Source organism: Harpegnathos saltator, unplaced genomic scaffold (genome assembly GCF_003227715.2).
Source record: "Harpegnathos saltator strain DR-91 unplaced genomic scaffold, Hsal_v8.6 scaffold295, whole genome shotgun sequence".
Classification (NCBI taxonomy): domain Eukaryota; kingdom Metazoa; phylum Arthropoda; class Insecta; order Hymenoptera; family Formicidae; genus Harpegnathos; species Harpegnathos saltator.
In genome coordinates this window covers 2,479,480-2,493,979 of record NW_020230089.1, presented here as the reverse complement: position 1 = coordinate 2,493,979, position 14,500 = coordinate 2,479,480, and the positions used below count along the sequence as shown (strand labels likewise).

At 45.8% G+C, this 14,500-nt stretch overlaps 1 protein-coding gene across 2 annotated transcripts in view; it reads left to right on the top strand.

Moving 5' to 3' along the window:
• Cda5 (Chitin deacetylase-like 5) overlaps nt 1–14,500 on the top strand; it is a 73,839-nt gene that overhangs the window by 50,262 nt on the left and 9,077 nt on the right. For both annotated transcript variants that reach the window (XM_011149594.3, XM_011149593.3), the window contains exons 3-10: nt 154–328; nt 3,925–4,020; nt 6,963–7,302; nt 8,003–8,058; nt 8,511–8,665; nt 8,814–8,983; nt 9,771–9,820; nt 11,404–11,535. In XM_011149594.3, coding sequence (XP_011147896.1) covers nt 154–328; nt 3,925–4,020; nt 6,963–7,302; nt 8,003–8,058; nt 8,511–8,665; nt 8,814–8,983; nt 9,771–9,820; nt 11,404–11,535 — 1,174 coding nt within the window. The remainder of the gene's footprint in view (nt 1–153; nt 329–3,924; nt 4,021–6,962; nt 7,303–8,002; nt 8,059–8,510; nt 8,666–8,813; nt 8,984–9,770; nt 9,821–11,403; nt 11,536–14,500) is intronic.

Below are 14,500 nucleotides of genomic sequence, written 5' to 3'. Positions count from 1 at the left end.
CAGATGTTACAAAACTGTAAAATTTTTGAAACCTCCTCCGCTCTCCTCAAATTCTTTGAATTTCTGCGTTCCCTATGTTCCCCTGTTGAGCGACACCTCGTTGATGAATGAAACTGGAACTAAACTTCCGCGTAAACGCGCGTCGTGTTGCAGGATGCCAACGAAACACCCCGAGGAGCGCCCGCGCTAGCAGGAACGAGGCGGCCTTGGAATTCGAGTGTCCTGACGAATTCGGATATTATCCTCACCCGCGCGATTGCACGCAGTACTATGTGTGCGTTTTCGGCGGCGCTCTGCTCGAGTCCTGCACGGGAGGCCTTATGTACAGGTAAGGATCAAGAGGTCATTGACTCAACGCGACGGCTCGCAATCTTTCGATAATAACTTATCGTTTACGAATGACGCTTAATGACTCACTCGAAAATTGGCGTCGACGCCAGATTCAGAGGGTTCCGACTTGAAATTGTCGAGCGTGAGAGTCCAAGTGAAGATGACGCAAAGATTTCGCGCGTCTCGCGTGAGATCCTCTCGGGAGAAAAATTAACCAGTTAAATCGTAATAATTTCAAATGTAACTGCAATCTGACTTCCTAATTTCCACTTGAAAATGAAAATCTTCGATAATACACCTTCTTCCCTTCTCTCTCTCTCTCTCTCTCTTTCTTTGTTGTTGTTTCTTTCTTTTCCCTTCTCTACTATTCTTTTATTTATCTTTAAGCATAACCCCGATGATGATTAAATGATAATTATTTTTTGTCGTTTCGGCGAACCGTCTCTCTCCAAAATCATCTGTCATGCGCGCGTTTCGCGAGTCCGCGATGCGCCGCGCGATCGAGATCCCTCTCGGTTCCGCGATCAGATTCGCGATAACGCGTAGGATGATGGCCAGCGAGAGAGGAATTCCTCCGCTCGTTACAGCTCGGGGTTTCTGCAAACGAGCGCTTAATTACGCGAGGTCGACGGCCGCTCGCGATTATCGTCGCGCGGCGACAGGTGAGCATTTAGTGCTGCAAGAAATAGAGAGAAGGAATGGAAACGTGGAAACGCGCGGTTCTGCCTCTGTGCTGACTGATCGACTAATATGGACACGGATTAACGTCGAACAGTTTCGCTTAGGAAATTAAGTGAATAATGCTAATAAGAGCAAGAACCGCGACGAGTATTGTTGAGCAGAAGTAGACGGGCGAACCGAATGAAACGGCGGCGGAGGCGAGCCATCGCGCGTTCCCAGAGCCGGTGTTATGAAATTCGTGAGAGATTTCCGCGAGGAACGCGTGCAGAAATCGTATCGCGCCGACGAAACACATCGCACTTTCCCGCGAATTCGCGATCTCGAGCGGATCCGAAGATTCAGAGTGATGGCCAGGCCAGGTTCTCCCTCTGCCGCCAAAGGGAACTCCTTTTCTTCCGAGAGCGCAGACACTGAGGATTTTCATCGACGCATTTTAATTTCATTATTCGATTGTTAGAGTATCATACAAACAAATTTCCGAGAACCGAGAATAAATCAGCCACAAAGAGAGCGCAAGTTACAAATCGGAACGGTAATTTAATTAATATGCAATAATTATGCGGTAATTTAATTAATATCCTGAGAAAGCTGCATATTTATACCAGTTTTAAATTCATTCTATTTTATTTATTATTAAACCAGGTTTATACTAGTTTCAAATTTTCCGTAAGATTACGAAGAAAGTTATGAAGTCGAATAAAAAGGAGAGACTCGCCGTGATTGATACTTGCGTCATAAGTTATTGCAATAATTATTATGACAGTTATATTACGATTATAATTACGTTATGACGTAAAAACTGGCACAAGGAGATTTCATTGTTCGTTCGTATGCTCGTTCGTATACATTCGCGAAAATCGGTCGGATCGCGATCGCCGATACGCCGAAACTGATGGTTTCCTCGACTCGTTTCCCGGGTGAACGTCGAAAACGCGAACGCGAACGCGCTCGCTCGCTCGCTCGCTCACTGAAAACCGTCGACAAATCGAGTCGCGATAATAAATCCCTCGCTCGGAACGAGCTCCGCCTCGGGGAGAATCGCGCGCTAAATACAAAGTCCCGACGCGATGTGAGCGGGCAATGCGCCTTCGGTCGAAGGTATACCCTGCGTTTTTCGAGCACCGCCGGCTGTCGAACGGCGCGCGGCGGGAATTTTTCCGAAAAGAGATTGGCATTCGTTAATTGAAAAAAGTACCATAATTGGCTTGTCTGTCTGATAGATACCCGTATCGGTCGAGACGCTTAAAGAAAGCACAAGGATCTGTCTTTGTGGGTGTGAGATAAATTCCCGTTTCGTCGGGTCAAATAAAACGTACTGTTGAGTCTAACTTGCGCGCTCGAAATTAATTATCGTGATACATAACAATTTTCTTTGGTACCTCTTTGGTACGCGATGGTATGTTATAGGAAAAGCAATCAAAGAAACTAAACGAAAGGAGAAATAATAACAGAATAGGAAGGAAGGAAAAATGACAGAAAGTAAATTAGAATTGTAGCCGGGAATGAAGATCAATATCGCAGTTAAAGTTCGAATTGGAATCAGATTGCAGCGACAACGGCGATTCACTTCGAAATCAATGGCCGCCGGCAAGAGCCAGTGCGCGATTACAATCGCGCAAAAATATCGTCTTACATATATATATATATATATATAACACCCTCGATATCGATTGAGCCAATAAAAGCAAGCGGTCAAGCGCGTTTCGGCGGCCGCGCACTATTCGTATGAATTCCCTGCGTGTCTCTCGATGCTCCGGCAAGATCGGCCGATAAATACGTACGATCCTGGGACTTTACTTTCAGTCGTCCACCGTCTGGATCCGCGCGGTAAAAGGGGGTCGTATGTGTGCACGCATAACCCTGAAGGAAAAAATCGATCGGCCACACCTCGCCCGATACGATAGGATACGATAGGATAGGAACGTATGCCGCGAACGTGCTCACCGCGGTCCGAAGTACTTAATGGTGACGCGATATAGCCAAGTACGGTTAAAGGATCGAAACGGCTTCTGGAACGACACCGACGTTCGCCAAATGCGAACGCTCGCGATGACGGACGGGTGTCTCTTTCTCTCTTTTTCTCTCTCTCTCTCTCTCTCTCTCTCTCTCTCTCTCTCTCTCTCTCTCTCTCTCTCTCTCTCTCTCTCTCTCTCTCTCTCTCTTCTCTCTCTTTCTGAGCCCGGGAAAGCCTCGGGAAAGACACGCGCTACTCTGAAGCCACATGGTTGCATCAATCGCCGTTACGAGAGCGTGTACAACGTTTTACCTCTTAATTACGAGCGTAACGTCGCGCGTCCGACAAGTTCCTCACGTCGGGACGAACGACGGATTGTATTACAGTAGCGAGAGAAAAAAATAACAATTAATCAGCCGAAAATTACAGTGATCTTTACCGTACCGTATCGCACTCTCCGTCTCGCGTTTCTCCGTTCCTTTCTCCGTTCCTCCGTTATTTTCTCTCCCTCCTTCTCTTCCCCTCTGTCCCCACATTTTTCACTTCCCTGCTCCCTCCTTTCTTAATGTATTTCTTAATTGAGTAATTAATTAATATCCCAATCCCATTGTGCTGTTGCGGCATGCCGTTTCACAGCGAGCTGTCAATCGGCGCGGTTAGACGGCGGAAGAAAAACCGCGTACGACGACGATTCGCGCTTGTGTAATAACCAGCCGGGGGGGGGAGGGAAAAAGCCGAGCGGAAAAACGCGCGCGAGTCGCGCGATGTCGTAAAACGAGCGAAATCGGAAACAACGACGCGCGTCTCTCCCGGCGCTTTAATCGCGCAAATGCGACTTTAATCGACGCGCTCGTGAACACGCGAAAATCCGTCGCGCTAGAAATAGCTAGAAAACGATTGCGAAAACGATCGGCGTCGGACAGGAAGTAATAATTCGAAACGTCTGCGCTTTCTTTCAGTCACGATCTGCAGACGTGCGACTGGCCGCGAAATGTAGGCTGTCCGGAAGGTGGCTCGCCCGACAAGGAGGTCGAAGAGGATCCCCTGCTGGAGAGGTGAGTTCGATGCCCCGGCGTTTCGTCATGGGCTATCGCAAGCGACGTTCTCAAATTGTAATCTCTAATCCGCGCGGTGGTACCCATCCGCGCTCAATATCGCGCATAAGTAGGTCGTACAAAAATATGTCTCGCGATGAGAAATCGTTTCTATCGCGAGAGAAAAGTTGAGGCGATTAACATCGTTGACTCTGCTCAATAAGTTTTCTATTGTGTTTCACCGGCTATGCGTCACGATGAAATTTTTATTGTGTGTGTAGCATACGACACAACGTAGGTAATTATCAAATATGCTAAATATCGTACGATATCATATAATTATTTATTATTGCTTTAATAAATACAGGGGAAAATTTTTTCCTTGTCAATTGTAAAAAAGCAGCAATTATCAGTTATCATAATAAACAAATTAAATTGTATCGTCAGTTAGCGTGAGGATTCGCCTCTCACAGGCGGTTCACCAGAGATGTATTCAGCTATCCAAGCCAGGTTATCAGAAAACAATAAATTACGTATGAAAATAATATGCTAATATTATGCCATTTGTTACTTTCAATTCGTAATTTTCTAATGGCAGGAAAAAAATTACTTTTGGAAGCAACAAATAGCAATAATTAGCAAATTTTATTCAGATGCGATTTATTGTGATAATTTGGCTTAAATAGCTCGATGTGTACCTGCCTGCTCACCGGCGATCGCCCTTGTAGCGGCGGTGGAAAGAAAGGCGCCGATTCATCGGCAACGCCCGCGGCAGTCATTGTGTTAATTAAAAAATAAAAATCCCACGAAGAGAGAGAACCTAGATCGAAGGACTTAGATCGACAACCTGCGATACAAAACAAAGGACAGAAGTCGGTGGGAGCAGCCAATGCTGATGCACGAGAGAAGGAATTAGAACGGACGGTCGGTCGATTTCCGGACCGGTTAGTGGATGATTTTGCAAAATTAGCCACGCTGACTTGTTCGGTGGCGCATTCCGCACTATTCGTTTTCGACTTCACTATTGCAAAACAATGGCCGCTCACGCTCACGCTCGAGCTTCACCCACGTTCGCGGCGTGCTGAAGTGGGGAGAAAAAGGCGAGAGTGAGAGTGAAGAGAAAGAGAAATAACGCGCGCGAGCGCTATTCTCGATTAAGACGGTGGTGGGACGGTTCGGTCGGCGGCGCGCGGGGCACGCGCGGAGGAAAGCCATTAGTTTCGATAGAACGACTCGCGCGATCGTGTTTTCTCGGCTGTCATTGAATTGAAGAAGAAGCGTCTATCCTACGCGCGATTCTAGATGACGCCCAACGTGTGAGAGAAGATACAAGTCGCACGCGCACCTTGTAACTCCAAATTCGAAAAAAAATATTTAACGATCCGACTGCTTTGTCCACCCATCGACGCGGAAAAGGGAGAAATTGACAAAAAGCTGAATTTGCATACCGACTCAAATGAAATATCAACGCAGCGTTACGCGTTCGAAAAGAGAGAAATTAATCGGCGAAAATTATCGGTGAACTCTGAAGCGCGATAATTTTGTGCTTTCAAGCTTTCTCAGCAAGGTGCGACGACGCTTTCGCGCCGACGCGACGTGATGAAACCGCCGCAAACGTACCGACACGACGAAGTTTCAACGGAGATCGCAATGTACGCAATCGTCGGCGAATTTAACACGTTTCATCCTCTCGCGTGCCGGAAGGAGAAAAAGAAAAAAAGAGGGGAAGAAGGGCAGAAAATATAAATGCACGAGGGAAGCAAAACGAACCGGCCGAGCGCCCGCGCCACGTGTGCGCGCGTTGCACACACGCGCTAGATTCAGTTCGTTTCTCTTTCTCATTACGCGTACGAGCGAAAGGAGGAAAGAAGGGGGGAAAGAGAAGAGGAAGAAAAATGCACGACGAATTTGTACGACGAGAGTGGGCCTGGTCGACAGCTGGAGCGACAACCGAGCGGGTCCCGTTATATAAGCTCAAAGTTGGCCAACGCGCGCAGCCGCCGGGTATTCATTAATGTATTGTACGCGCGCGAGCAATCGAGGAAAGAGTTTCTCGACTATTCGCTCTCCGTCCCGAATTCCGTTCTGGGTGTCCTTGTCACTTCGAAGGAGAGCTTCCGCGAGACGCAGCCAACTGGCGGCCACGCGTGGTCGTGGCCGATATGCGCGCGACAGATTTATCGAGACATTCGTGCGTCGCGACTCCGAATGTTGTTCGACTCGTAACTCGTAGCTGCATCCGACAGCTGTATAAAATTCAATGCCAGCCGCGCGTTCGCCGCTAAACGCCACCTCCCGTCCTGAGTCCTGAGTGAGGACGAATCGCACATGTGTGCGTCGCGTTATTGTTAATTGAATTTATTTTGAATTAATTTAACAGGACCGAGCTTGATACAAATTTCGTACAAATAAGCTCCGTACAATTTGAATTCCTTCGATATGACTTCACGTGAATTCAAATCGAACAAGTAAAAGCGCGTCCCGCGCGCCAAAGCTCTCGGAATCGAACGATCGTATGTGAGCGCTGAACGTGCGGGAAGGATTAAGGTAAACGTCTCAATGGCCGGACAAGTCCCGAGTATCCGACCACTTTGAAAAAATTACTTTAACAATAATGAATAAAAGTGATAATTATTGTAAAAGAAAAAAAACTCCAATATTTGACGATTTCTTGGAAAGAAAATATACCCAATTTGATACTTTTGTGTTAAAGTAAAAATTAATTAAATAAGTGTGCACCCATGATTTAGCAAACTAATGGTCAATCGTTAATAAAAATTCATTAAGAGATAACATCTATATTTATATTATTTCCCATTAGACGCGCAGACAGAGATTGCGCCCGAAGCGATCTTTAACTTCCTGCGTCTACGATTTTGAGGAACACTTGAGTTCTATGAGATCGGACCGATCGAATCGGCGACTCAGAGAAAAGAAAGAAAACCGAACTGTTTTCATCGCAGGTCCACGAAGCTCGACACGCTGCAGGAGCAGCAGCAACAGCCGCCGCAGCAGCACCAACGACAATCGCAGCAACTGCTACGCGACCAACAGCAGCAACAACAACAGCAACGACCGATCCAAAGGCCGATCACGATCACGAGTACGTCGCCGCCGGTCTCGCAGATCACCGAGAGGCAACTACGTCAGCGGCAGCACTCGCGAACGAATTACCACGAGGACGAGTACGGGCCCGCCTCGGAGGTCGAGAGCGATCGGCAGCAACGGGTGTACCGTGGACAGCCGTCGACGATCGGTCAGGTGCAGCGCGATCGTGACGGTTTGCGACGGAACATAATATCGGTGAGTGTCGACCCGAAGCTTTCGCGTCGAACAAAGTCGCATCGCTTCGCGTCAGATCGCGCGTTTAATCGTCCAATCATCGCTCGCCGACGACCATTCGAATTGAGAATGAATAAAAATTATTGGACTATTTCTTGGGTCGATAGTTTAAAAATTTAATAAATGCATTGGTGGGGAAAAAATGTGTTATTACAAAGATCCACGAGATCAAAATGTACGTTACATAAATATGGATACTTAAGAACCACCAAGTTATATAATAAAAAGAATTAAGTGTGGAGGATCGGAGTAAGAAGTGACTGCTGCACGAACAAATGGATATATAAACGGACGAATAGATAAATTAATAAATAATATTATAGACAAATGAGTAAATAATATGATCTGAGACACTCGATACAAAGCGCGATATAATTCAAGCCTAATGTCCAACAACATGCAGTTGTGTCTTTGTATAAAAAAAAGACGGGAGAAGAGAGAGTTTCGCCGATAACGCGACGTTCGTCGTGATAGCAAACGCGCGCGATCGAATCGCGCAAGCGACATTAGGATGCATCGACAGTTCAGCGGGATAGAAAGTTGCGTCGCGAGTACCGGTTTAATCGCCGCGACAAATTTTATCGGTCATCAGCGATGCATCCGAAGATACCGGGGCACTGGATAACCGAGATAGATTAAGCCGAGATTGCGTGTGTTTCAGGAGAGAGAGAAGGATAGCCTGGTAAGCGCACGCGTCCAGGCCGAGACTCATTACAGGTTGGTAACGAAGTCACACTTTCCATCGCGCTAGCAAGGCGAATAATAAATTGGAACTCTTTATTACGAAATATATTAATATATTAATTTCTATCATATAATATATATATGTATATATATATATATATATATAATATATTAACTTCTAACAACAATGAACAGTTTCGCAGACAACAATATATAACAACTTCGATAGCAGTCCCATTTCAATTTTAATATTTTCAATCATCAAATATCTCCTCATATCGAAATAATCTGCTGAATAAATATCGCTTGCTCAAATTAATAAGTAAATAAATATCACACGCTGGATAAGCACTAACGAGCAAAGATCGCTCGTGCTTTGCTAAGGCGAAGCGAGACGTTTCGGGGAATTTGTCTACGCATTGTTGTGTTCACTTGGCGCTGATCTCGCGTAATAACCGAGCGCGAAACGTCCCAACGTTTTTCAGAACGCCCGTTCCAACGTCGGAGTCGCCAAGGCTCGCGAAAACCCTGGCTTCGACCGTGGCACCGGTCCTATCCAAGGCTTACTACAGCGACCCGGATCAGAGTTATCCGTATTACACCATCTACGACGACGACGTCTCCATTTACAAGGACGACGGTAGGCGTTCAAATCCGACTACCGAGCACTCCCGAGCGCTCGTTTTCGACCGCGTTGCCGATCTCGCCCGCGCGTTAACGTTCTTCTTCAACGATTTCCCTCCCGTCCGTTTTCTTTTTTATTTCATATACCGCGCCCGCGGCAGCAGATTACAATCAGTACACGGTGAACCAGACAGTGCCGGTGCAACAGCCGAACGTGAAGATCAGCGAGGTAAACACGAAACAGTACCAGAAGCCGAAAAAAGTCGCGGTCAACGAGGCGGACAAGTATAATCTCAATCAGGACGTGCAGGACTATGATATCTACGAGAATCAGGTGAGCGGATGCATTCTCGGAGCAAACGAACTATCGACATAAAAACCAAAGATTTTTGAAGATTTTTAAGAATTTCTTTTCTTCAAAAAAAAATTTTTTTCTTTTGCATTTTTGGAATCGTAGGGAGGTCCTACGTACGCACACGAGAGGATTTCGATAAGAAATTATTGGTTCAGGAAATGGTATTTTGGTCGGTTTGGTTAGGTTAGGTTAGGTTAGTCCCACGAAATCGCGGGATTGGGGAACTTTAGGGCTCGGAGATTTTCGCACGAGGAAGAAGTTTGTTCGCATCGAACCGAAACGAACAAGCCAGGTTGATGAAAATATTTCGGTTCGGTTGAAGGAAATAGAACCTTCGGTTCCTCGAGTCGAGTCGCTGAATTTCCGGGTCAAAATTCGGCTCCAAGGAAATTTTGCTTCCTCCTTCAATCGAAAATACGATCGGCTCGTTCGTTCTCATGTTAATTCAGCCGATCGTGTTTTTCTTTCCGTACGCGAATGCGACGTTGATCAACGATAAACGGTCGCTCCCTTCGAGACGAAAACGTCGGGGAATGAAGATGGGGAATTTCCCCTGGAGGAGGGAGTTATATCAACGCGTTCGATCGTCCGCGAACCTCAAATCGAAACCCGAAACTTCAGCCTCGCGCGTGTCTGTGGAGAACGCTAAGCTGTGGAGAACGCTAGGCGGTCTCGCCGAGGTTGCGATGATAATCGCCAATTCGCTTATTGGAAAGGACATTTCGCGTCAACAGTCACGAATGGTTTCTCCGCTTTTGCGTTTCAGGCGCAGCTCAACAAGAACAAGTTCCGCATTACTGACGGTCAGCAGTACAGGTAAGGAAATCGCCTCGATTAATTGATCGCCCCGCGATTCAGCCCCCCGGCCCCCGAATGCACGCTCGGGTCTCGTTTTATAGTCCTTCGTTGTCACTGCGTGCGAGTGATCGCGAGGCGATTGCTCACTTTTTCGTTTCGCCCAGTGAGTTCGTTCCACGAAACGTGCCACATGCGAGAAGAACCGTTTCCAATCGCGCTCTGTCGGTCTGTGTAGCGCCGATCGTTTTCGATCGTTTCGAATTGCACGTGCAGCTTCGCTAAAGCCTCAACATTCATCATCAGACCAAGATTCGCTGCTGGTCCTTTTCATCGTACGCATCCTACGTGGATATGCGTGTGTACATTATGATTGTTGATTATTTGGCTAATCCTAATCTCCTAGCTGATCATCTTCTCAGCTTGACGTATAATATTATGTAACATTATCGTATACTCATCGTATCGTAATCGTCAACTTATCATATTATATTATATAATTGTACGTTACAATCATATCGTATTATAATCATACGTATATTGTATGTTACAACATCCAGAACGATCGGGAAAACTGGGGTGAGTCTCGGCCCGGCGAATGTTGAAGGCTTTCTCGGAGCATGCTGCGCATTTACGATACGCGATAGCGCTGCATCATACGCTTGGTCGCCGCAACGTTGTCGTTCACCGCTTCGTCGATTCACGCGATTGCGCGGCTTCACGCGGGGATGCTATCAGTGTGATATCGGCTGGTGATTCGGTTAACCCGTCGCTCTGAGGAATACGGCGAGTCTCGGGTTCGCGCGCGCGCGAACTTTCCCGGCGGAGAGCGACTTCGCCGCTCGCACTCGCGATCGACGAGCTCCGACACTGTGGACTTTTTACTGCGTTATCCTATCTTTTATATAGCGGACAGCGAATATTTCTCCCGGCGGAAAATGAAAACTTAATTAGCCGGCGCGAGTTACTTTAGCCGCGTGCGTTGTATCGCTTCGAAGAGCGCGCGCGCGCAACGCCGGCGTTGAGAAGGCAACTTTCTCCTTTGAATCCCCAGACGCAGTAATTCGGATGTTAACTCACGAGTACACATTCGATACGCTTTTGATACTATAATGAGATTCTAACGCGAGATTCTCCTCGCTTGTACTCTCGCGTTGCACGCGCACTCGTATCGCTGCCTTCGAAGCTCCTCGAGCAAGATACGAAACGCTCTTGTCTTCTCTTCGCTCCATTCTTTTGTCCTCATCTTTAACGCGTTCTCATCTCGATCTTCTCTCCCCGTTACTTCGTTGCAACGCTTCGTCTTCGTTACCAGGACACGCGCGCGCGCGCGCTTTCATTAAATCGCGACTCGCGCGTCGTCTAAAACCGTCGACGCTCGCGCAAGTCGCCGTTGTCGTTAATCTTTCGATCATCATTAAAAATACACGCTTCAAGCTCACTCGAGACTCGTCCCACCGGTTCGCAATCACAGCGTGGATTGGCGCGGTTACATCGGCGATTACATCGACGATTACAGTCGCGCCGCGAGGGAAAGGGTTGTGCTTCTCGCGGTTGCGCAACACGAAGTCGTGTCTTTAACCGGGCCTCTCTTTGCAACGCAGGACAAACGTGCTTAGCCATCCCGTGGTTCACGTGACGACGCCGAACGTCATCGTCGACACTTTTATACCGTTGACTACGAGCACGCAAACCCCCAGCACGAGCAGCAGACCTTACACCGTCAACGCACCAAGGTACTTAATCGATCGCTTAGCTTTGATTTTTCATCCTTCACCTTTACCCATCCGCTCTTGTCAAGCGGGGCTTGAGTGGTGTGATAAATATGCATTTGAATTAATTTACGTACTGTGTATATATACAGATTATCCCCCCCCCCCAAATATCGTACGTCACTTTGGTACGCGTAATCCGGAGCTTAATCAACATCGAATAGTCAGATACGAGAAAATACGGAGATCGCTCTAGTTCTCGGGTTACCGCGACTTCGATATTTTTACGTTAAGAACCCCGATTCTAATTCAACTTTGATAGCGGTCATTGAAATATTTAATTTGACTTGATTCATCGGACAATTTAAAACATATATAAATATGCATAAGTAAAACACATAAAAAAATATAATACATAAATTAAAACATATTAATTCAATTCATCAGCATGAAATATCAATATATATCATAGATAAAAAATAATTGTCATATGTGTCAAAATATCAAACAATTGTATATCATAGATAAAAAGTCATCATAAACAATCGAGGCAACAAACAATAGAGACGTAAAAATAGAAATAGAAATATATGTATACATTACTTGAATTCATTAGCGAAAGATATAAATTTTTGCTGTAAGGAGAGAAAATGATCCGACGAGGAAAAGTCTTCCCGAGTGAGAAACTTCAAAAATTGATGGCGTCCAGCCTTATATGTCCAACTACCCCGTCGCTGCATCTGTCCAATGGCGCGTGTCGCCCCACGTTGATTGCACTCCCGACCGTGATCAATCAACCGACGTTTCATGATTCAACGAAAAGACGCGGTGACTCCCGTTTCGGAATTTGGGAGCATACTTCGTTTTCGAGTCGCGAATAGAAAAAATCGCGAGTCCAGTGTCACAGTATTTCGAGAGGATTTTAAATTTCGGAACGAACGACGGGTACGTACGAGTCCAGTTGAGTTCGCTCGTAACCAATTAGAATGTCACTTTGACACACTTGCACTCACATTCGCGGCGCGAATCGCGCGTAAAAGAAACCGATAATGAGAATCGCACAATTGAAATCCGCGAGCGAGGTGAACGCGACGCGAATCGAAGGCCGATCGCGAAATCCATCGACGCGTGGGCGAAATAATCGCGAGCAGCGTGAGATTCTCACGCACGGCGCACAGGATATTGATATGACGTTGCGATAGGACGATGTAATATTGTCACATAATAATACATCGTGTGACAATAGCTCCGCAATATTTTTGCGAAGTCCACTCTGTAATATTTTTGCGAAGACCACTCCGCAATATTTTTGCGAAGTCCACTCCGCAATATTTTTGCGAAGACCATTCCGCAATATTTTTGCGAAGACCACTCCGCAATATTTTTGCGAAGTTCGATGTTTCCACGAATTTAATTCCGCAAATTCCGTAAATTCGTTCTTAAAACATATAATCACAGGCGTGAATGTAAAAGCCGATAATTAGAAGTCGCGATAAATAAAAAAAAACATCTACTTCGCTATATTTTTGGCAAGTTAGCTCTCGGCGCATCCGCGAATTCGATTTTGCAAAATTCGCAATCTCTCGAAATGCATAATCGCAAACGCCAATGAAAAGCCGCAAACTACAGAAATCACGACGACAAAAAAAAGATCTGTTCAACGCTCGCGTGAAAGGAATGTAAATCTCTTCCGCTGGAAATGGCCGTTTCTTCAACGGAACTCGCCGCGACACGTAATCAAACGAAAAACTTTACTCTCGCACTCTCGACTTGTAAACATCGTGTTTTTTCGTAAACGGTCAACGTTCGTTAGTATTATGTACTCTCTCACGTCCGGAAAATCTGTGTGAAAAATTAAAAACTACAAATTCCAGCGATCGCGAAATCGTCACGCTTGCGAATGATTTCGCGAACAATTTATATAATTATCGGACTGGTAAAATCGTCATATCAGATCGCCTCGCGTTGTTTCACCGATGAAACTTGTTTTCCGTGCGATATCGAATTTCATCTAATAACAAGGCACAGTCTCTGTATTTTACGAAACGCAATCGCGACGTAAGTACATGTGAGAGAGAAAATTGAGAAAATTAACGACCGACGGCGGATCTATTAATTTCGGGAGATGTGATCGCGCACATTCTCTGCGCGATGGCGCAATTTCGATGCGCTTTGATACACCGCTCGAGGCAACTGGACGAGCGCATTGAATAAAACTCAATAATCCTTAGAATTTTAAAAGTTGCTATATTTTGAAAAAAAATATATCCGATACTTTAGACATATGCTAGATTAATGTGTTTTCTGTTGAATGACACATATACAGATACTAAAGTTCTACGAGCAAAATAAATCGTATTGATTCTCAGAATGTTTACTTCTGAAAATTTCACCTTCACCTCTCAATACCCAATTTTTCACTCACCAACCGCCGATTCAGAGCCGGCCGCGTTCTGCTTTCATTTCTGGAACAGAAAGATGCCATTTTTTGCTGATTAGATCGATACGTTTATTTCCAGCCATAGACAAAAGAATTTACAGTTTTATAAAATGTGTAATGGCTTTCATAGACGAAAGAATTTATAGTTTTGTAAAATTTGTAATTATACATCGAAACTTGTGAATCTTACCTTCGAGCCGACCCAGCTTGGCCCGAACCGGATCCTCCGGTGCAACATCCCGCAGGATACCTCGTCTTCTGAAACATCCTTCGGAAGCACATGGTCGCAGCAGCTCTGTCAGATCAGATACAGAAAATATTAAAATTAATATTAATTAATTACATAATTCCAAAGCTAGCTCAATTTAGGAGATTTATAGTTCGGTAAAATTTATAATTATGCGTCATTAAACTTGTGAATCTTACCTTGGAGCAGACCCTGCTCAGCCCGAACCGGATCCTCCGGTGCAGCATTCCCCAGAGCAGCGCGTCTTCCGCAATATACTCCGAAAGCACGTGGTGTCGCGTCAAGTTTGTCAAATTAGAAAT